General features: G+C 38.5%; 1 protein-coding gene across 4 annotated transcripts in view; it reads right to left on the bottom strand.

Annotated features, from left to right (window-relative positions):
* ZNF385B (zinc finger protein 385B) overlaps positions 1-23,728 on the bottom strand; it is a 165,792-nt gene that overhangs the window by 128,434 nt on the left and 13,630 nt on the right. For 3 of the 4 annotated variants that reach the window (XM_048309873.1, XM_048309872.1, XM_048309871.1), the window contains exon 2: positions 4,638-4,940. In XM_048309873.1, the coding sequence (XP_048165830.1) occupies positions 4,638-4,938 (301 nt within the window). In that variant the 5' untranslated portion in view covers positions 4,939-4,940. Of the gene's footprint in view, positions 1-4,637; positions 4,941-23,728 lie in introns of those variants that run through there. The other variant, XM_048309876.1, reaches the window with a different exon arrangement.

Genomic DNA, 23,728 nt, shown 5'->3' with positions numbered 1-23,728 from the left:
CTGTGTTTAGGATTAGATTCTTCTGACAAAAACCAAGGAAAAACTCCACTGAAATGAGAGCAGTGCACTGCAGTTCCATTCTGTTGTTACCATCATTTAATCTTGCACTGACCTAGTCATCTGGCAAACTAACTTTTTTCACAGTTTCATTTGAAAAAAAAAAGTCTTCCTTGCATACATGAGGCCAAAATTGAGAATGTAGATTTAAGGCTATCTGGAATATTTTCAGTATAATTTCTCAATGTCTATCAACAGTTTAGTTTTTTGGCTAAAGACACTGTTCACACTTCCTTTTTTAAATTTTTTTAAACTAACATGCAAGTTAGCTATACAGTCCATTGATCATATCAAGAATAATTCTGAGTTCTTTAATTGTAAGCCTCCCTGCCTCCATTAACCTGATAGGTTGCCTAGACTTCCAAATTTACATGGCACTGCACAAAGAAACAAAGAAGCTCTAATCTCTGTTGCCACAAGTGGAAGAAACCCTGCCTTGTTCATACTCCCTTGTTCTTCTCCCATGCCCAAAAATTGCTGGTTTACGTTCTCCCTTCCACTCCCACTATTAGGCCCTTTTTTTGACCTGGTTTAAGTCACAAACACAACAGAAGTTTAGTCATTTATGTATTTATTTTGTTGTATTAACAAATCCCTGGCTGTCATTGCTGTGAACCAGATTACAAAAGTGTGTGTTTATAATCCCTCAGAAAGTCAACCTGTGATTATTTCCTCAGTACTGCAGTGTTAACACAACGAATTGTAGCACTGTTCTTTACAAAGAATCATGGTATGGGGTCCTACATCATTTCCAAAACTGTCCAGCAACGTCCGAGATTTCAAGAACAAAAAGGCAAAGCTGCTACCAGAATACTCTACACCCTGAGAGCCCAATCACACCTCCAGCCAAACCTACAGAAAGATCACGTGGGCATCAAGGAGTGCCACCTGGCCCTAAACCACATCTGCTCTTTAAAACAGCCTAGGACCCAGGGAAAAGGGATTCTCCTTCGCCCACTTTTAAATTTGGGCACTTTCTGTAACAAAAATGAAACTTCCCTACGCTTTTCCAGAGATCTGTAAAATCTGGACTTCGACAGGCATTTCTAGTACACTTCCTTAAAACTACACCAACTGTTCCCTTGTTATCATGGGGGCAAAGGAGAGAGAATCAGGAGACTCACCAGGAGCTACCACCCCATGGAAGAAGCAATTAGAATTCCTGAAGCAAAATCGGGGTCACATCCGAAGAACTGGGAGGAATACAAGGAAGCCACGCACGGAGCAGCCCCCAGCCGGTATTAGCGAAGAGCCCGCAGTTTTCCCTCCCCACACCGGGATTGGTAACGCGCGGCTCCGCGCACCGCCCGGGCTGCAGCGCCATCGCGTGGGAGCCTTGCATCCCGCACCCCCGCCGCCTCCCCGCCTCCGGAGCATGACCCCGTCCGTCTTCAGCTCTGGAACAGTTAACTCATTAGCTCGCTGTCAGCAGAGAGGAAGCGAGCAGACTTTAATTAGCACTTAGCCAAGTTCGTGCCATACGCTCACAACTGGCTGCGGCCCCTGTGAGCAGCGGGTGCCTGAGCCCGTGCTTCTAGCGGGGGCAGGTGGGACTCCAGGTACCCGAACAGCTGGGATCTGCCCCGCGCCGGTCGCCGCTGCAGGCTCCAGCAAGGCCGGCTGGCTGAAAAGCTTTGAACAGGCTCACTCCAAAACACATCTCCCCAAGGCTGCAGGAAACCACCCTTCCTTTTCCTTTTTCTTTATAGGAAATAAATGAAATAATTTCCAGCTGAAGCTGCGAAGGTAAACACACACTTTCTTACTTTTCCTGAGACTTCATTTATGTCCTTCTCACAGCAGCCTGTCCGTACATCATGTATGCCTGGCACAAGGGTAGGGATGGCCCAGGAATGGCAGCACTGACAAACTTCAACCTGAGCTGCAGTAAGACATGATGGGCATGGCTGGTAATAAACAAGCACTAACATAAGCAATAGTGAAGGCTCTAACACCATGTGCAATGTACTTTCCAAGCAGAAAGCTCTTTTTCCCAACACACAGTTTTCAACACCAATGTAAAGAAAAGGAGGAGTTCAATGAGTGGATCAAATCACCAAAGTCACCTAATGTAGTCCATTAATTCCTTGGTTTTGGCAATATAAAGAAAAGCAGCTGTTAAATCTTTATTTTATATGGAATCCTCCTTGCTATGAAGAAATTCAAGTTGCATGTAGAGGTATAATAGCAAAAGAGCTTGTATAGTTCAATAGCTAGCAAGGCAAAATAAACTAGAAATAGAGTAAGTTTTTTTGAAAAATACATTGCTAAATACATTTTTAAGTCCTATGACAGTTGCACCCTTACTCTAAATACAAAGAAGTAACTTTAAACTCATCTCTACAATATGACCCAGGTATCAAATCTTAATAAACACTCCAATAGTGGTACAACAAGAACGTTACCAGCCAGTGAAGAGCAACAAATTGAGCTTATAGTTGTAAAATGTAGTGGAAGTGAAAAATTAAAAGGACATTTTCTAACAGCTTAGGGCCACCTGTCACAGAGAGGACCACAAAACAGAATGAATATGGAAATATGTCTCATCTCCATTTATAAGAAAGTCCACCAAGTGTCAGGGAGAACTAGAATCAGTGATCCATCAATTCTGTCACGCAGAATCAAGATAGTTCTGGCAGGTCTGTAATCATAGTTTCTGAAGTGTCAAGGAAAATTTACAGTCACCTCATTTTCCAGTGGGAATATTATTAATTTCACATTCATCTTTTGAACACAGAGGAAAACTCCAACCTGACACTGGCAGGAACTTTTGCAGAAAGTTTCCTAAAGTGTGCCGAACTGTTCACTAGGTGGTTTGTTAGAAGGGTGTAGCTATAACAGTGAAGTATGAGAGGGGCTATTTGCTTCCTTTGCATGTGGAATAAAGTCCATTCATTCACTGGTCAGGTGAGATTAATATAATTGCTTTCTTACCATCTGCACAATTAGTTCTGCTTACAATGTTAGCTGAAGAAATGGGAAAGGAAGACTTACATTACAAGAGGTAATAAGACTCCAGAGGACATGGACTAAAACCGAGCCTGGATAATATCAATTTATAAGAAAATTAATTTCTATTTATTTTGGAAAATGTTCTGTGAGAACTACATCTCAGTAAATCTTATTCTCCCACTGGTTCTTAACAGTATATTAAATAGTTTATGTGATCATAGTAATAATAAACTGTCTACTGTAAGCCAGTTCTTTCTTTCAAATGCTATGAAAACAGAATGCTTATTTCAACATGCACTGGATAGAGAAGCATAACTAGTACACAACTAGGATGTAGTCTAATATAGAGATCGGTGAACAAAGTACAAAGAAACGTGAATTTTGACTCCCAAGCTATACAGTAACCCCAAAGCATGTGCTCCAGCAAACAATTGTATTCTGAGCATCAGAGCACTCTTTGAGTAATGGTGCCAGAGCATCAGCTGTGATCCCCAGGAATGACAGCACAGGCACCAGATGAAGGGGTTCAGATAACAAAAAGCAACAAAAATAGAAAATGTTTTTATATGTTTGCATTGTAGATCAGCACACAGAGGAATCTTAACTCAGTCATGGTGTCTCAGAGATATTCAGTTATTTTAAGAATGCACACAATTAACTAATCTAGATGTTACTCAATAGGAATTCAATCTTTTGGATCACACGCCTTACACAAGTGATATCATTACATTACTTAGTTCTAAATCAAACAAAACAGTACCACAGACTTCAAAACAAGTTAAATTCAGTTAACGAGAAACAAAATCAGAAAAAAGAAAAAGCTAAACCCTTCAATGTAGCTTGACTGTTTCTATATAAAACAAAATAAGAGAAACCAAAGCCAGTGTCTTCATGTAGCAAATAAAAACAAATATTACAATTAAGAAAACTTCTTTTATGAAGATTTGAGATCTGTTAGGTTTTTCTCAAATAGCTAAGAACTGAGCCTAACACTGAAATAAAAAAACCTACCATCCCTCCCCTCCCAAAAAAAACCAGAAAAGCATATTGAGTGCTTTGAGTCTTTACACCGTGCATGCTAAACACATTTTGTCCAAGCACTTTAGACTTTTGTTTTGCCTAGCAAGTAAAAAGTCTTATTTTGAATTACTTCTTACTTAGAGATCTTTTCCAACCTAAACTGGTTCTATGAGTGAGAGTAGTTAAAACCCAGATGACTGAAAGCAGAGAGAATGAAAGGGCCAGGCCTGTAATCTCTCCTCCTTTATCTTTCCACTACTAGATTTCTTTTAAAAGTTTCTCCTGTACATGTAGCATCCCTCCAGAACTTTCTTTTGGGAACAAAAGCAGATGACAAAATATGTATTTGGATCCACAACAGTTACTTTTAAGTAGACCATATCTCAAGGTCCAACACAGTAATTAATCCCACATTAATGGAATATTGCCTCAATACCACTTGGCTTCACAGGAAAAGAAATACACTAGTAATTCTGAATATGGCAAAATAATATAGATTAATACTGATAGTTAATAAGTTTAATGGTTATGTTGAGTGGAGAAGGTAGAGCTTAAAAGCTTCCTTAGAATTCTTGACCAAAATCCAACATCTCAAACTAATTATGTACCTGTGCTTGTACTTGCAAACAAAGTGCCCGGAGCTGTACTTGTAGGGAGTTTTCCATTATTTAGCTGCTTCACTCTTTTCAAGTGAGACTTCCCGTTGTAATGAACTTGAGCTTGCGCTGCAGAGTTGAGCTGGATATTGCACACCTCACAGAAGGAAAACAGTATCTTCTTTTTTTCTTTGCTTAATTGATAATCCTGTCTGTCATTCCTCAGTCCTTTTTCTTCAAAGACCCGTAGAACAGCTGGTTGATTCATAATCCCATCTTCAGTTATGTGGTCAGGACTTAATGGACGCTTCATACCTACAAAGAAAAGAGACAAAATTGTTACTAGATAGAAACTAATCCTTACTGTTAAAACTGCATTTTCTTTTTTAAAATGCTACAATGCAGGACCCAATGACCAGTTCAAACAAATAAGGTTCCAAACTGCAGAGGCATTGCTTAATATAGAAATAAATGCATTTGTGACACAGCACAGAGCTCTGAAATAGTAAGTTGGCAATATATCACAGTCTGTGCACAGCAACTCGCAACAACTCATTATTTTGTTCTGCAAGCTCTCTATTTTAAAGCAGATTTATTATTGCATTCTAGCAGAGGTTAAGATTATGTTCAAATACATTTCCTCTGCCTTACTAAACACTGGTTCCAGAGCTTTTTACTTTCCAGTGACCATAGCAGTGCCCACTGCTTCAAATACAGTTACTCAACAAAAAGGATGCCAACAAGAGATGTTATGGAAACACTGGAAGAGAGCAGACTGTTCAAATGAGACTAATGAAGCCTTTCCACTTTCACATACATTCAAATCTTCAGCCTCATACAAGCATTGTATGTCATCTATATTAGTCCATCAATACCTTCACAACTCAAACTATTGCACAGAGGAAAGCCAAGTAGACATTAGTCTTGCACAAACTATACAAAATCATGGTAAACTACAGTCCCTGAACATCAAGCCAAGAGCCTGAAGTATTAACTTGCCCCAGAGAATAAAAATCTCATCACGATCAATGAATCAAGCTGCACAAAGAACAGTTTTGTATATATAGGGGGAAGGCCTGTATTTCATTTAAGGTATGGTGCTAAACCAGCAGAGGAGACATGTGGGTTCTAGGGTAACTTATATAGAAAATAATTCTGTTTTCTTAGCTACACAACTTGCTGTTTATTCTTTTCCCCCACCACCCAATTACTCTGGATGACCAAAGGCTGGCTCAGAGAGCAGTGCACAAAAGCAGCTCTTTCTAGGCAAGAGTGCACCTATATTCAGCTTACAAAAGCCAGAGACTTCAAACACAAGGTCCCTTTTCCAGCCCGGGAATCAGAGCAGCACAGAACTTTTTGTACACCTACCACCCTGTTAGGCAGGAGCACTGAGAGACACAAACAATGAAACCAAAAGTGGCAGCAATCCTCCCCAGAAGAGTGTAGTATTCAGAAGTAACACTAGAGCACCCCTCTCATTATCCAGGTAAGCATATTACCAAGAGAAAGTCTGTTCTGTTCTCTGGCACAGGGATGTACAAAGAAAAAGCTCCAGAAATAGTTGAAGTCATTTATATGGTTAAGAGAGTAACTCATCACATTCCTAACTCTAACCCATGTTTAACATTTTAGTATTTGTACAGATTCTTTCACAAGTACAATACAATGTCAAGTATTCTTACATGTGACAGTTCTGTCACTGAACAAACAATATTAACAATACATTAAGATACACACCACATCAAATAAAAATAAAACTAATTATTAAAAATAATTCTAGAGTACAGGCACCTAATTAATTTAAAAACAAAATACTGGTGATCCTGAAAACCTAGGCTAGAGACTGTCACACTAAATCATTTAAGTGTAAGTATCATATTTCAAGGCCAGCAACCAAGATCCTCAACTCAGCTGAGCTAAGATGGCATTTTCATCTGAAAATTTAATCCACTTAGAGCTTCTGTATTTGTTATTTTTCAATGTATTTTAAACCATAAATAACCCCCCTAGTCCCTTTGTTTTCTGTTTTATTTCAACATCACCGTTGCAATTTTTGTTTTCTGAAGTAAAAGATTTTGAAACAAAAATTCTTTTACAAGTTGTACATACAAATATAATTATATAATAATAAAATAGGTTACAGATTAAAAATCCTGGCCTGTCAGAAATCTTGTACGTTTGGTTGCAGACAGAAAATAATCCAAAATACAATTCAGCAATTATTTCAGTCATCTATAAGATCTTAATGAAGCTCAGTGTTTGGATACCTTTAAAATTGACAAACATCTGCATTAGGAAGCTGTGTGGACCAGAGGGAAGACTGATGGAGCTGCCTGTAAGAGCACCAAAGCCTTTCCAAGGAGGGTTATTTTGGAAAGCACCAGGCTGGTACTGCAGCAGCACATTATCACTGCAGCACTGCATGTTTCTGCTTACTTTCTTCCAACGGAACAAACCCTTGGTAGAGCCCGGTATTTGCTCAAATATGGAACAAAGCAGAGCACATGGGGAAAATCAGAACATTTGCCTCAAAAGTACAGTCCTGACATCACTAAAATTGTTTAGAAATATGGACACACCCAGAAAGAAAAACTGAGCACAGCAAGGAGTCACACACTGTGCCTGCACCCTTAGGCATCCCAGCTGCCAGTCTAGAAAGAAAATTAACCTTCAAATAAAAAGAAATCACTGCCCAAGTTCCACTTCTATTTTAACAAAATAACTATAAATTCAGTTTTACTACAAAAGCTGCATACACAAGACAAACAAGTCTTTGAAGAAATCTCTTGCTACCAAGTTAAGAATTAAAAAATCCAAGCTAAAATTTTAAAATAACCTTCATTGCCTGAAGCTCTGCATCTAAATTAAAAGGTGACCTGATTATAAGCAGCAATGACCTCCCAGCAACTGATGGGAGCAGGAGATGCAAGTCCCTTCTGAGAAAATGCCTATACTGTGCATAGGAGGGCTTGCAGCAGCATACCCTGACCAGTCCAGCCCTGGAGAGAACCTGTCCATGCAGCCAGAGACAGAACCGTGCCAGCCCTCAGAAGTCTGCCAAATCCCAGCCCCCATCCTCCTGGGATTTGGAGACCTGAACATCTGGTAAAGCAAATCACTTATGATTGAAAAGCTTTGTTTAGTCTCTTCTAGAGTTTTTAAAAAGAAAATGTTGGTGGCAAACATGCACTGAGATTTTAAAGTACGCCCATTTTTCCACACACTAATACAGCTTTTACCATGAATGAGCACATCTTGTGGTGTATATATTTGTTCAAAAACTAAAAAGGTTATTACATGCAAGGAAAGTTTCCATTGTTTTCAAAACTTTGTCTTCTTCCTTTCTTCTCTGAAGTTCAGGTTGGAAAAACACACCTTTGAAAATCTCCACTGAAATATCCTGTTTCTAGAATATACAGAACAAGTACAATTCTGCATTGAGTCAGTGTTAAGAATCTCACCATGAATGAGGTTTATCTTGTACAAGCTAACCTTTCTTTAGAAGGCTATCTGAATGCTTTAAACTTTTATGAAAGAAACACGTACACACACATTAAATGGTAATAGAAAAAAAAAAACACCAAAACAACAAAAAAACCCCACAAACAAAAAACCAACCAAACAAAAACCACCAAAACCCCCACAAACAAAAAAACTTTCATCTTATTCTCTAAACTTTGTAGTCACTCAAATTTATGCAAGCACACATCTGTCAAGTGTTTTTTTCTTTCAAGAAGAGCTTATTGCTGCAGACAGACTGTGAAGAGTTCTGGGTGGTACTTGTTCTCACCCACCAGGAGTCAGATATGAAACAGGGCCATTTCATTCCTCAGGTTTACACATAGCTCAATAACATTATCATGTAACAGAAGCAGCTACTTGAGATTACAGTCAGTGAGCTGAGAATAAAAAGAAGTTACATAGTCACTAAATTATGTGAAACCAAAAAATAATTTAGAGTAATTGTTATAGGTAGGATTGTGAAGTATTTAGAAGTTGGTTTAAGAGTAAAAACAAGAATATGTGCTCATTAAAAGGCAGAAAGGTTGGGAATCATCATATGGAGAAAAGACACTTGATCAATCCTGCAAGCTCACAATTCTGTATAACCCGAATAAAGCATGGTGTAAGCCAAGGCTTAGCAGCAGCTGATACATAACAATATCCACAAATTAAACTGTCCCATACAAAAATGACGTGATTCTGTCATACATTACAAAGGTTGTCACCGTATTTACTCAATGAGGATTAGACCCAATTAAAAACTGAAAGGTGAGAAAGGGAAAACAAGAAAAACAAAGCAGGAAACACAGAACAGCATCTATATATCCAGCTGAAATGATCCAGAAAAACGTTAAGTCTGTAAAGGGATTGTATGCCATATCAGTCTTTCTCTTGCAAAAATAAGTTCTGATTCAAATCAGATACACTCAGTTTTATTCTGATCAAAATCAGAAGAGGAAGCAATGTAAAGTGTAAGACCTTTTCAGGTATTTGACATAAGCTGTTACCAGACTAAACAGGGCTGTCCCTCCATCTCATTTCCTCCCCAGTACACAGAACTGATCTACCTCAATAGATTCTGCAAACAATACTGGAGCAAGAATAAGCTAGTGATTTATGACACCACATTAAAATTCTGAAGTGTCATGAGATACCCTGTTAGGATTTCTGAAAACACATCTTCTCAGCCTCTTGCAGCTGGCAAAGAAATCTAAGCGTGGATATCCTTTGTACTTGAAGCTCAAGGCAATTAGCCTTTCAATTTGGCTGGCTAATTTACTTTTAAACAGAGTTGTTCTTTCAGAGGAGCTACAAAGAAGTATTATATATAGTACAGTGCTGTAGGTGAGAATGTGCAAATCTTTACTCAAAGGAAATAAGCTTTGGTTATCCTAATGAATTAGTGATGGTTACACGATGCATTCTTTTCCTGAGTGCTGGTCTAAACTTTTGCAATGCCCATTCCTAATTAGTTGATACTTCAAAGAACCACTATGCTGGAAATGTAATTAGACTGCCTTTCCTCTGTGGATCTGTGCCAGGTAAGCAAAAAAGAAAATGTATTTTAACAACTTACATATGGGCAAAGAAAATTTTCTCCTTTAGCCTTTGGAAATAATCAAATGCAGTACGGAAGACAGAGGAACAAATACCAAAATTAACTGGCTTTCTATATTGTTACATTTCCAAAAAGGTTCATTCAGACAGTTGGGGGAAGGGGGGGAAGTGAGAGACCCAGAACCCAGCCTTGTGTTATACTCCTCTTAAGCATCTCCTATGGAGAAAAACTATCTCTTCAATGATATGAACTAGTGAAGTCTGCATGTGTGCCTTAAGAGCTGTGGTCTTGCACTGGAGCAAGTATGATTCCCTAGTTCCTCATCTCTACCACAAAACATTTACACACACCTCCCAAAACTAAAAAAATACAACCACCCCAAAACCACACAAACCAACTTTGAATACCTCCGGAGCATTATTTAAAAGAAACTCACTAGAACTGTTTTTTACACGTCTTATGACCTTTCTTATATTTTTAGACAGTATTTCCCAAACACAGATAAACTATCAGGAGGCATATGGTTTGCACCATCTGGGCAACAAGTTCTTTTGGGATACTGTGGCGAACAGCATATGCATAGTGCCTTGTGCACAGTATCCTACAGAGTTAAAAAAAGCACTAGAGATTATTTTGAAGCCAACCTTGAAAAATCCCCCATATGTTTAAGGGACCTGTTTTGTTTCAGAAGATGTGTTCCTCTTTCTTTCAGTACAAACCAAAACAGAGAACTGCCATGTTTAATCTTCATCTTGTTCTGAAATTCCTCAAGGAGGCATCATATTCTGCAACATCTCCACCGGTCAAACTATTTATTACCCATCCATACATATCTGATCAACTCTTGATTATGTCTTTCATCTCTGCTTACAAAATCCATGAAATGTTTTTATTCAAAGTTACAGTTAAAATTGGATGGTTCAGAAAAGTAAACACATTTTTATTCCTTAGGACAGATAAAGAATAATCAATTAGTCACAGTACACAGTCCAAACTAGGCTAAGTAATTTTTTAGCTTTAATTTTGATGCTAGTTTAGCAATACAAAGAAGAATAGAAACTCAACTTGCTATTACTGTGCATGAAAAGTTTTGAATGGTGTAGTATGACAAATGGCTGACAGCCTCTTCACTAACACATTTTAGAGCATTTAACATTTGAAGGAGATTCTCTTCAAACTATAAAAACAGATGGTTGGTTTACAACACAAACATTAGCTGTTCAGCACAAGGTAATTCAGAAAACTGGAAACATTCAAGTAGCTAGTAGTTTGCTTTGCTTTACCAGCCTTGAAATTTTCCACGTTAAGGAAACCTAAAATTAGATCTACTGCACTAGACTGTGTGCTCAGCTAAACTGGAGAAAATAAAATCACTTGCAACTCAGGTTATCACAGACTGCTGTTGCATGTGCCAATATCTGTAGTTAGCTCTAATTATAAGGTTGATCCCTTCCTCTGCAGCACCCATACTTAGAGATTTTTGGCACTCATAGCATTAACAAGAATACAAGAATCTATTTACACATCAATTTATTTGCCAAGAAGATATATCCTCACCTGACATAACACATCAGACTGCTGCCAAGGAGGCTAACCAAGTTTGGAGTCCAGACAGCTACCCTGGATTATGCTTCAAGACAAACAGATAGTTTTACAGAATTATCATAATACGATTTTGCTTGATGAACCATTTGACAAGTTGCTGCCTTCTACTCAGCAGTCTGTCATTAAGACACTACTTACCTTCAGTTAACTTGCACTCTAAGCAATCTTAGCTAATTAAAGAAGAATATTTAGATGCCCAAAGTGTCCAGCACATGGTTTAGATATAATTTTAAACATTTGTCCTCCCCTACTACATGCAGAAATGCATCGGAGAGAATTGACCTTTCAGGAAAATTGCTACTCAGCTCCCTTAGCTTTCCCTGTAACAAGTCTGTTGAACAAATTCATATAAAAATCCCAATATCCACACTGCTATCCCTGGTATGGTATCTGCAACATACTCAATCACGTGGTCCAGTCTGTGTTTTAGTGTCCTCATTAAAAGAAGAGTCCATTTCATACCAACCATCACTGATTGTCTGTATCTGATCATATTTACATTCTATTTCATCCAGGAACTCTAGTTTTCTGTTAAAGACCTAGATCTCAAATATGCCATATTTCTAAAGCAACACCCAGGAAGAAGAAAAAAACCAAACCACAAAAATAGAGAGACTTAAATTAGTTTTTTTGGACATGGGCAGGATTCAAACATCAAACATGTCCAAATGCCAAACAGGCAGGGAAAAAAAAAGAAAATGAGAAAACGAAAAAAAGAGAAAAAAAGTTTAAAAAATGGGATACTTTTAATTGGTTGAATATGAAAATTACAAGTTATTTTAACAGCAAATCCTCAAAGTTTTAAAAAGCTGTATTTTTGTAAGTAGAAATTAGCAAAGTGAATTTTCTTATCTATATTTTCAATTTTTCCCATTTTCCCAATCTGCTTTCTTGAGACCAGAGAACTGTCTTATCAATTCCGAATTTAAAAAATAAATTGAATAATACCACCTCTAAGATAATTTTCTAGGACTATTTCCTAAATCTCTAGACTTCAACAAAGTTGCTAGATTGAGATTTTTACTTGTAACTTTCAAAGTATTCGATCCAGGTACTATTTAAATCAAAGGACTCCTTGTATTTCTCCCTACAAAACCACTGAATAACACAACATTAATTAGATGTATCTCCATCAGATTTTTGTCTTGGAAGAGCTGAATGCAAACCTATAAAGGGAAAATCCTGTAGAGCATATAGTTTGAACCTGCCTTCAACAATAAAAGGACCACAGAAAATAAGGGGTTTTTTAAAGAACAAATTACTTTTATACATTTAAGAAGCTTAAGATAACTTAAAGCCAACTGCAAAACAAATGGGTTTTAACTAATTGGACAACTGATTCAAGATGTAAGGTACTTCTCGTGAAGCATCTATTTTATTTATAAAAATAATTGTTCATGGCATGAACTTGCACAAATAAAGATCAAAACCTACTGACATAATCTGAGCTTCCTACAGGGTATCTGTACCTGGGTGTTACTTTATTTTGCTTTAGCATAATCACATGTGAAGAGTAAACCAATCTTTGGTCTCAGGACGTAAAAATAATTTCTACCTTCTTCAAAACATCAAGAATTCACCTCAGCATAAAAGGAAGCCACGACAGAAAGTCAGGTCTAGTAAATGGCTGTCTTGTTCTTATGTCTGACAATGCTAGGAACTGAATATAAGTTGTACTGGAAACCTTTAATTCAGGATAAAGCCTGGTAATGCGTGAAATGCCTGGGCACAAAACAAGAACTTTGAAGACTGTGTGAAAAGAATAGCTCGACATGAACAAAGAACATGCCACATTCAGAAAAAACGTGAGATTGAGATCTATCAGCTTGATTGGAAGCACTAAGAATACAAAGAACAGAAAACTGCAAGCATGATCTGTGGCAGTGAATGTCAATCCTAAAGTGCTCCTAAAAAGATGGTCCCAGATTAGTCATCATTCATAAGATGCTGTCATTGCCTATGTAAACAACTGCTTCTCTTTTGAGAATATCGAAACCAATGTTGCCTTATAGTATAGAGGACATCACACCTGCTTTGTCTTATTAATTACTTAAGATTTATGAACAAGTTATAAGAATATTATCCAACTGGTAGTGACAGACCATACAGTGGGTCACCTGGTTTGAAGCCACCTGCAGGAAGGCCAGGTTAAAGTTAGCACTGACCTGAACCTAACCCTTCACTTGCCCTTTTCTGTTTAAAGGAACCACAACTAAGCATATTTTGTGCCGATACTGAACTCGAAGAGATGTCTAGTGAAGTCGAAGATACAGCCACTCCCTAATTCCTCCTTGCGATGCACAGACCTCTCCTAAACTCGAGCTGCAAGTAACCTCAGGCTTCAAGTGACTGTTGCTTGCAAAATCCATTCTGAATACCTGTCTTATTCCACGTTGAAATACATACTTTCATAAAAAAATAAAAAAAGAGCCAGCCTTTTGCTAGTTTTGCTGACATTTCACACCCTGATCCAGAAATAGGACATGCATGTGCTTCCATGCTGTAAATAATCCACTCTGCTCTCCCCTCAACTAAGAGCCATGAGAATGAGTGCATTTGCTCATACCAATTTGGCAGACACTCCTCATTTCTGTGCTTTCCAGCCAGTGCAACCATATTATTGCTTTAATCTAATTTGGGTTTTATAAACTTTTGGACCTAACTAACTTTTACATTTTAATTTTAAGCTGAATGGTAGTACCTGGATTAAGAATTCATGTGGCAGATTGTTTGGATTTCTTCCCTTTTATTATTAATTTGTATAAAATCAGTGTACTATTTGCATATCATACTTAATAGTCAAAACCACATGAAGATACTCGAGTAGTATATTGCTCTACCATAAAACCCTCACAACAATGGTCCATTGGCAATTCCAGCACCACTAAACTGCATAAACTTCTTAAGCCCTGGACTCTTGTAGATATTCTACACCAAGTATTCTGGAGGCACTGAAAAAAAGAATAGTCAAGTCAGCTATTTGAATCACTAAAGTAGATGTCACTTCATTAAACTGTTGTTTCATAGAGCTCTGCAGACCCCAATGTAAGAAGGGCATGGATCTGCTGGAGAAAGTCCAGAGGAGGATCACAAAGATGATTAGAAGATGGAAGCACCTCTCCTATGATGAGAGGGAGAGAGTTGAGGTTGTTCAGCCTGGAGAAGAGAATGGTCCAGAAGACCTTAGAGCACATTTCAGCACCTGAAAAGGCTATGAGAGAGCTGGAGAGGGACTTTTCACAAGGGTATGGAGTGACAGGACAAGACATAATGGCTTCAAACTGAAAGAGGATAGGTCTAGATTACATAACAGAAAGAAATTCTTCACTATGAGGGGGGTGAGACACTGGAACAGGCTGCCCAGACAAGCTGTGGATGCCCCATCCCTGGGAGTGTTCAAGATCAGGCTGGATGAGGCCCTGAGCAACCTGGCCTCATGCAAAGTGCCCCAGTCCATGGCAGGGGGTTGGAACTAGTTGGTCTTTAAGGTCCCTTCCAACCCAAACCTTTCTTTGATTCTATGGAACCTATTTCAGCTGGTACACAGACCAGCTAAGTGAGAAAACAGTAATAACACAAACCAAAATGGATGTTGTAAGTGCAGCAGGAATCAAATTGCATGATGCACAGATTTCTTCCTTTCAAACATATTTGTAGTTGGTACAACTCAGAGTTTCCTACAAGGCCAGCTTTACTGTCTAAAGTACTCTACATAAGGAACCTGTCACATGAATGACAAGCAGCCCTTCCAAAAAGGCAGATCTAAGTAACATTTTTCAAAGCTCTTATGTTCAGGAAAGAGGCTTAGTGCATAGAGCCAGGAACAGAGAAGATGAGGAAAGTGGCCTGTGGATATCCTCATGGTTCAGACTTCTGTCTTTGCATCTTCCCTGGGGAAAAAGGGAAAATGGGAGTAGAGGAGGGCCAGAAGATGTGCATTTCTATTCCTGCATCTGGAACAAAACTGTGGGGTGTTTTTTGCAAGCAATTTCATGTCTTTTTCTCCAAATTGTCCCCTCCATTTCCACATCAGCTCAGAATACACTGTCAAAGCAAGGGCACGTTTCACAGCATAGATCTGTGCTCATTATCAGCATGGGGTATGATGCAGTATGAGGCATCTAAATACCACGGCTGACACAGTACCTAAGAGAATAAAATTTTTAGTACAAAAGCAATGACAAAGACTAAAGGTCTGTCAAGATAAGAACCATTCAAGTTTGCCATCAAAATGAACAAATTATGGAAGAATCAACTTACACCCACCCATATTCCAGAGATGAACCCAAGGCACACAATTCCTCTTTTGCTGAGTACTGCATAAAGTGAGCTTCTCATGGTGGTGACTGCATACCAACTGCCACGTTAACAAGCAGTGTCTTCCTTCAGACATTTACAAACATCAGAATGCTTATTCATGACAGTCCCACATATCATCTGCCATCCCAGATGGTGACTGGTGGGATGCTGATTTTGTCCTAAGGCAGTTACCACCCACCCAGATAGTATATGCAGGGCTAAATAAAAAGCATGTGCCATCTGCTGTCAAGTTTAGATGATTTGTTGAGACCTACTAGATTAGTTTATTTTAGATCATACAAATTGGGAAGCTATAGCTCTCTAACTGCCCAATAAAATAAGAATGAGTTGCACTGTAAATGCAACTAAATGTAAATCAAGAAGTTAAAATGTTCTGCTGGGTCCACCTACTGACCTGGGAACAGCTAAGGTTTCTCACTGTGATCAGCAGCAAGAGGCACATACGGCCCACAAGTTCAGAGAGAACCTTAGACCAAGAAGCAATTTTGCAGAACTTAACAGTTTTCCTTGTCCTGAAAAAAAAATTTTAGGAATTTCCTTTCTTGCCAACAGGATGTTTTTTCTACCTCCTTTTCTTGCAATCTATATAGTGCTATCATTTTGCTAGTTAGTCTCCATCAATTCTTGCCCAGTTCCAATTTTTTTTCTACCCTCTCTGCAGAGTCTGTAGCTGTCATATTATATATACACAGAAGAAAGAAAAGACCATTAAAAGGCAGAACTAGTATATCTTCTGCCCGCTTCACAACCAGCATAAACTCACTTCATCTGTCATATCCATTCATAGACGGTTAATTGAAAATACAGCCATTTCCCTAATACCAACTATTAGGCACTCAAACTACATTAAATAATTCTATCCATTCTTTTTAAATTATCTAATTAAATTTCTTTTTGTACATCTGTAAGTATCTAAAGCAAGCAGAGAAAATGGAAAAATGCATCCACAGAAGCATTTTTCCAAATCTTTTTAGATCACCAGGTACATGAAAACCTTTCGCTGAGGCAAGGAATTAACCCTTGCACAAAGTATAAAGGTCACATCGCTGTCTGCATGGATGAAGAAAAAGCACTGCTTAAGCTCAACCCTTAAGAAGTAAAATTTCAAAATATGGACAAATTGCCTTTAAATCATTAACATCAGAAGAACAGGACACAAAGGGGAAAGATCAGGAAGATCTGTACTGCACAGTAATGGGAGAGAGGGGTTGCAAAGGTCGCTGCAGGGGCCCTACACTGTCAGAGTCCCTGGCACTAAAGCCCACACAACTGCACCAGCAGAGATCCTCCAGGAGGCCCGGCAGCAAATGCTCAAGGAAGATGCCTCCAGCCCGGCACAAGTGCATCACCTCCTCCAGCATTCATACCATGAAGGGCAGAGGAACAGAATACACCAGTCAACTGCAAATGACAGCTTTCCTAAGAAAAAGCAGGGACTACCTAAAAAAAAGCAGGGACTACCTAAAAAAAAAAAGCAAACTCTGGAAAACTACAGGAAAAGAAAAGGATTTGTCATTCCTCTCCCCACACACATGCAGCCAGCAGAAATGAGGGGCAACAAAGTAGATGCTCCATGCTCCTTAAGCATATTTCCTTACCCTTCTTTAAATGAGTGTTTGTACAACTGTCAGTTGTTTTAAATCATCCCAGACTGCTTCCTCTACTGCAGAGTTCACTGATCTGCACATCCTAGTGCAGCTCTCTGTAGAACACGTGGCTTTATTAAATGGCCAGGTAATCATAAATGCATTTAAAATTCAATACCAGTTATTTAAGACAAAAAGATCTGACATAAAATTATACAAGTCACAACCAGTCTTGTACTGCCATCCTGCATAGAACACAAGGCTGGCATCTGCTCTGGGATATAAACATCATTCCACCTGTCATTTTACAACTATGTATTTGAAGTCTTCACAGAATTTCATGCATACTGCTCCCCTAAAAAGTAAAAAAAGTCATTTTGCAAAGGGATAAACTTCTGATGACAGCAGTCACAGAGAAAATTGGCCATTAATCTCCTCTGAATAAATATAACCCCCAGAAAGATGAAAGTGTGAGCAGAATATAAATTTTTTGCACTAGAAAATGCTGAGGTTCACAACGAGAAGCTTTTACCTAAGCATTTTCAGCTGAAGTTATCTTTCAGAAGCCCATTTTACTCTCATGAGATATTTCTCTCCAGTCATTCACTTTTCAAAGCCCTTTGCAACTTTAAGATTGCAGTAAAGCTGACTTTTATACCTTATTTCAGTAGCTCTCTCCATTGCCCGAGCTGTCACATTCCTTGGAGACATTTGTTAGTTTTCAATTTCCTCAACACTTTATTAATATTTTTAGAAACCCATTCTTTTTTCCATGTGCAAACAGTTGACTTCGTAATGCAGAACATCATTGTGATAAACAATTGTTCTACTAAATCCTCCAATTAATGAAGATCTTGCTCTCTCACACTGGCTTACCTAGCTGATCTGTGCTCAAGTTGTCCTTTGCTGAATAGCTGATAACTGAACACAATTTCTATTAAAGGCAGTTTTAAACACACTTACTGCCTTAAAAGACCCAGCAGACTGAATATGCCTCCTGTGTTGATATCACAAGCATGAGATTTTGAAACATGAAACATTTGGAAAGGTTCACTTTGTAAAATCCAATTTATCAATCTGATGTCGCCTTTGCTTATGATACTCCACTCAAAAATTCAGGGCAGCTAGCTCTCAGAATTATATCTTGCAGTATTAGGCATTTTTCTTAAGCCTGGGTCATGCAGTCATAAAAATCCCCAGGAACTCTAGCTTTTTAAATATCCTTCTAATCCTAGCAGAGCTGACTGAAAACATGAACCCTAAAGGCTCAAAAACTAGAAGGGAATTAAAGAGAAACCAATTTCAATTTTCTTCTAGATCTGAGATGATTTTTGAATGTTCAGAGCTGACAATGTTTAGGCAGGAGCATTTATGTTCTGTCAGCCATGCACTTGATCAGGGGTCCGGACTGCTGCTATGCTTTATCACTGCAAGAAACATAAGGCTTTAAAAAACAAAACCCAAACAAAACCAAACCTAAATCCTACTCCTCATGTACTTCCGCCAGTGTTGCTTCCAGAGAGCCAGGGCTGGACAACCCAGTGTGCCACGACCGTCCTAGAGAGAGTGTCCTGCAAGGAACAGCTCTTCCAGGGACGGTGGCAATCCTGCCTGGGCAGCAGGGGATTTCAGCAAGTGTAGCGATTTCTCAGCCACAAGTGATCCCAGCTCTTGCGATTCAGCCCTTTGTGAAATCACCCAAGGCAAACTCGGGGATACAGAGAAGGAGCCTCGTACAGCAGTTCCACACAGGTAGCCTTTGTTGTCCAGCAGCCTCTGTGAAGGGAAGGCCAGGGACAAGAACGCCCTCCATCAGGGCTCGGGGACAGAGGTCGTATGGGGAAGGCAGCGGGTGGGGTAGAAACCAACCAGCCAACTGAGTACAGGCTGTTACCACACTGAAACAAGGCATGCTGGGGGTGGGTCACTTTCTCACCATGACCCAGAGGAAGGTTGCTTATCTCTGGGGGAGATCGTCTTGGCCACAGGCTCCTCTTCTCCAAGGGAGTGAAGAGGGCTCTTCTGCCAAAGGCTCCCAGCCCTTCACACACCAAGACAAACCCTGAACAACCAGGCGTGTATTTGGTCATACAATCCAGGCACTGATTATGGGTCAACCCTGGCTGATGGTTTAATTTCTTTCCCTGCTGTGTGCAGTCCATAAATCCATCAGAAGGCAGGTGTTTTGTCTTCCCCTGTGTTGCCGCAACCTCCCCGTTTTTACAAGGGCATGTAGTGACAGGACACGTGGTAATGACTTTAAACGGAAAGAGGGTAGTTTAGATTAGTTATAATCTTAAACTATTTCACTATAGGAGTGGCGAGGCACTAGAACAGAGGTTGCCCAGAGAAGCTGTGGGTGCTCCATCCCTAGAAGTGTTCCAGATCAGGATGGATGGGGCTCTGAGCAACTTGATCTGGGGGAAGGTGTGTCTGCCCACAGCTGGGGGTTGGAACTCAATGACCTTTAAGGTTCCTTCCAATCCAAAACTCTATGATTATAAAATTCCTTTATTTTCCAAAACTAAGGAATTCTCCCCATAACTAAACAGGATCTCCTTTTCCCTGGCCAGAACCCTTCTCTGCACCCATCTCAGTCTGAACTTGTCACGAGCAGTAACCAAATCAGTTTTCTGAACTCCAGATGGACACTCACCAGTTTTGCAATTGCAGCATTAATGCTCCCTTATCCCTGAAAGGCAGGAAGGCTAGGAACCACTAGTTCATTTAACAAAATACTTCTAAACAATATACAAATAAATTTTTTTATTTAATTATGCTTCATTAGGTATGGTAATTAAGTGAGAGTTCTCAGCTATTGTAATTAATTCAGCTTATGCTAAATGGCCAATTCAATCATTAGGCCAATCACTCAATTAAATGCCACATTTTTTTTTTTAAGTATTTATCACTCCTTGGCTAACAAATGAATGAAGAAAGCCCAGTTCAACTGTCAGCAGAAACAGACTCATCTGCCATAGCAGGCGACACAGGAAAGCAACGAGAGTTCAGAGATACCACAAAATACCCTTACAAAGGAATGGATATTAAGGACTTCGTTTCCAAAAGAAATTTCCAAATGTATACAGCTACAAATTTCCCACATACATTTTCTACTTCCCCTTGTAAAAATCCTGGTTTGTGGCCAGTTTTCTCTATAAAATAAGCAATTTTGTCAAAATGTTATTTTCAGAAATTGCATAGTCATTAAATACCATCATAAGCATCTGTTTCAGCAATGTCAAACAAGCATCACAAACAGAAAAACTGAAAACTTGAGAACTCAAAATTTTACAGAAGCAACTTTCAAAGGGTTTTTTTGTTTGTGTTTAACATTTAAAGACTTTTCCCCAAATTTAGGGCAGGAATCAATTTGAGAAGTGAGATAGCAGCTTTGTTTTTCAAACACTTTTAACCTATAATAAGATCTTCCAATTCAGAGACCCTTTGTGAACCAGGCTGATACAGTGCCAGTTTCCTCAGTCCTGCTCATGTTTTGGAATGGGGCAGAGCTCAGGTGGCAGTTGTAGCTGTGCTAGACGTGATCAACAAATATTCCTTCAGAAAATGGGGATGTACCCTAATGCCCAGTCTCCTCCTTTTGAGATACTAATGATCTCTCCTAAAAAAATAAGCAAAAACCCCAAAACACAACAATAAAATACACAACAGGGAGAAAGAAGTATCTTAATAGAGAGGGCTATCACTCTAACTCTGTGCAACCACAGATGCTACAGCAGAACCTTCAGCCACAGTACAACTATGTACTACTATATACTCATCACCCTTGATCTTGTTCTCTAAAGATTTTCAAGAGTTGCACAGTCACCACTTGCATGTTGTTGAGGGTTTTTTTTGACTCATTGCATACTTGTGGCTAAGCCTAACATTCCTCCCACTGTAAAATTTCCCAAAGGCACAAAGAAGGGGAGGAACCTCCCACCACCTCATGGCCACCTTTGGATTTGCCCAGCTTCATAAGCTCCAGTGACCAAAAAATTAACAGATAATCATCTAAGGATTAACCACATTCAAAATGTCAAAAGCTGTAAGACACGTTTAGTCTGTCAACATGAGAAACAACACTTAGCAGGTTCCTCTATCCCATTGCCTGTCCTAACTTTGGGCAGACCAAAGTCCTTGCACAACTGCTTGTGCAAGAATGACACATGACATTATATTCCATTGCTCCATTGCTGGGCCAAGCATATACACAAAAGACATATATAAAACATATTATGAGCACCTTGTGAGATTTTCTTGGGGTTTTTTTCTTGCTTTGTCCTTCCCATGAAGTAGCAGTAGTTATCCAAATGCACAAGCCAATACCCAAATAGCTTTAACTCTCAAGATAGCACCTGCAGAATAGTTACCATTTATTGGAAATTTGTTTTATGCAGCTTTTCAGGGAGAAATTTACTGTGTTATAATACCTAAGCAGTACCTATTATATTTATAAGAAAACAAATTAATAGACTTCATAGGCTCAAAACCAAGTACAGGTAGGTCACAAATTTTTTATCATTATTTTCTAACAGCATTTCAGGCTGCTGCAATGTAATTGCATTTGAGGTCTCCTTTCAGCATGAAGTGACCAATATCCTCCCAATTTTGCAAAGGTCTTTACCAATAACTTCTTTATCAGGCAGTTTTCCTAACTGCATTTTGAATTATACTAATCCAAATGAGAAGTTCCATACCTACTTACACTATTTATAGCATTAGGCATGCCTACATCAAAAGGAAAAAACATGACCTAGGTACTAATGACTCCATTTTTGCTCTCAAAACAATCTGTAGGGACAGTACACAGGCTGATCCAATGCCTACTCCTGGCATGACGGCATATCATAGAGATTATCTGAATAAATCCTGAATAACAATAAAGGAATGGTTTTATCACACACATTTTTTTAGATACATAGACAGACAAGATGAAACAGTATCATTCTGAAAGACTTTAACTATTTTTCATGTGTCTGACCATTTAGACTGTAAACAATTATTAAGTACCACTTCATCTGGTCTCTTGTTGACCTCCCAAAATCAAGTAGACAGATGGACCAGGAAACCACAAAGTTAAATTACTTTCTTTTTGAAGACATTAATCTGATTTTTTTTAATGAACATGCTGACTTTAGGGCAAGCACAAATTTGGAGGGAAAACTTGAGAGAATGTGAAACTTTCCCACCAAGTTCTTATTGCAACAACCTAAAAAAAGGTAGTATTGCCCCAACACTGAAATCATTAATACATACAGTCTGCCTACATTTTTCATTTCACATCCTAAACAATGTTACATTGTAGAAATAAACAGCTGCCACTTCTCACTCTTAAGATATCATAAGATTTTTATTGTATCATATAATTTTTATGCAATGCACTTTCCGTTTTTAAACCACATATAGGCACTCTGAAATAAAAAACACTACACAAATTCAGATAATTTATTATCAGTGATAAGCATTAGGCATTAACATCATTAAACATTCTGGAAACAAGCTCATATGGAATACTAGTTTGCCTTTTTTTTAGTACTTAACTAGACTTCATACCATGTTCATAAAAAGACATGAAAAGAAAGAACATCAGCTGAATGTCCTAAATCACATCACCCAAACAATTTACCTTAGCATATTGCAGAACACTGAAATAAAATTTCTCCAATGTAAAATGCAGAAAAATTGTAATGAATTCACTGAAAGTAGAACAGAAATCTAACCAAAGAAAGCTGTGTGGAATAGCTATATCCTATACAGGAAAAATAAGTTATATTTCAAAGTAATTGTTGTGCAAGAGAAATAGGAAAAAATAAATCGGTGTCCTAAAACTGTCAGTGAGTGAACTCATTTGGGAACTACAGCTGTTGTGCTTTAGAGATTTGGATTAAAATCCATCATTATCTTTCAGTTAATACTCTTTCATCGACCAATCAGCAGTCATATGGTGTTTACCAACCCTGGTCACTTAACCCACTTGAATGGCCTTTGTGCTATAATTTGTACTTCAATACAATCAGATTACTTCTAATCTAAATGATTTGTGTCCTTTATGGGACAGATAAACACTAATCCCAAGGTTCCTAAAACATAGCAAGCCTAAACAGTGCCACTATGGCATCCATTATTTGCCATTTTAATACAATATTTCATTCAAGTTGGGAAATACTTGATTTGATCATACTGACCTTGCCTTTTAGATACTCATTTCAAATTTCTTATACAAACAAAGAAGAAAGATTTTTTTAGCAGACACCACCACTCAGCAAAATCAGCAGCAAAACAATCAATATGCTAATACATAGATACCACTTTTTGATCGAACTATTTCACAGGGAAAAAAAAAATTAAATAAGACTAAGCAAAGAGGAACATTTTAAAACTAATTTTTCAGTAAGGAGTTACACGTTCAGTAATGGCTCACAGTCCTCAGGTATCAATTTTAAAAGTCTGCCTCCTCAGAATGGTTTTCCAAGTATTCAGTAGTTAAAATGTCTTCAACCATTCCTGTTCTTCAGTTAATCTTG

This window comes from Corvus hawaiiensis, chromosome 7, assembly GCF_020740725.1.
Source record: "Corvus hawaiiensis isolate bCorHaw1 chromosome 7, bCorHaw1.pri.cur, whole genome shotgun sequence".
Taxonomy (NCBI): domain Eukaryota; kingdom Metazoa; phylum Chordata; class Aves; order Passeriformes; family Corvidae; genus Corvus; species Corvus hawaiiensis.
The sequence above is the reverse complement of the archived record's forward strand: the minus strand, read 5'-3'. Positions and strand labels throughout refer to the sequence as shown.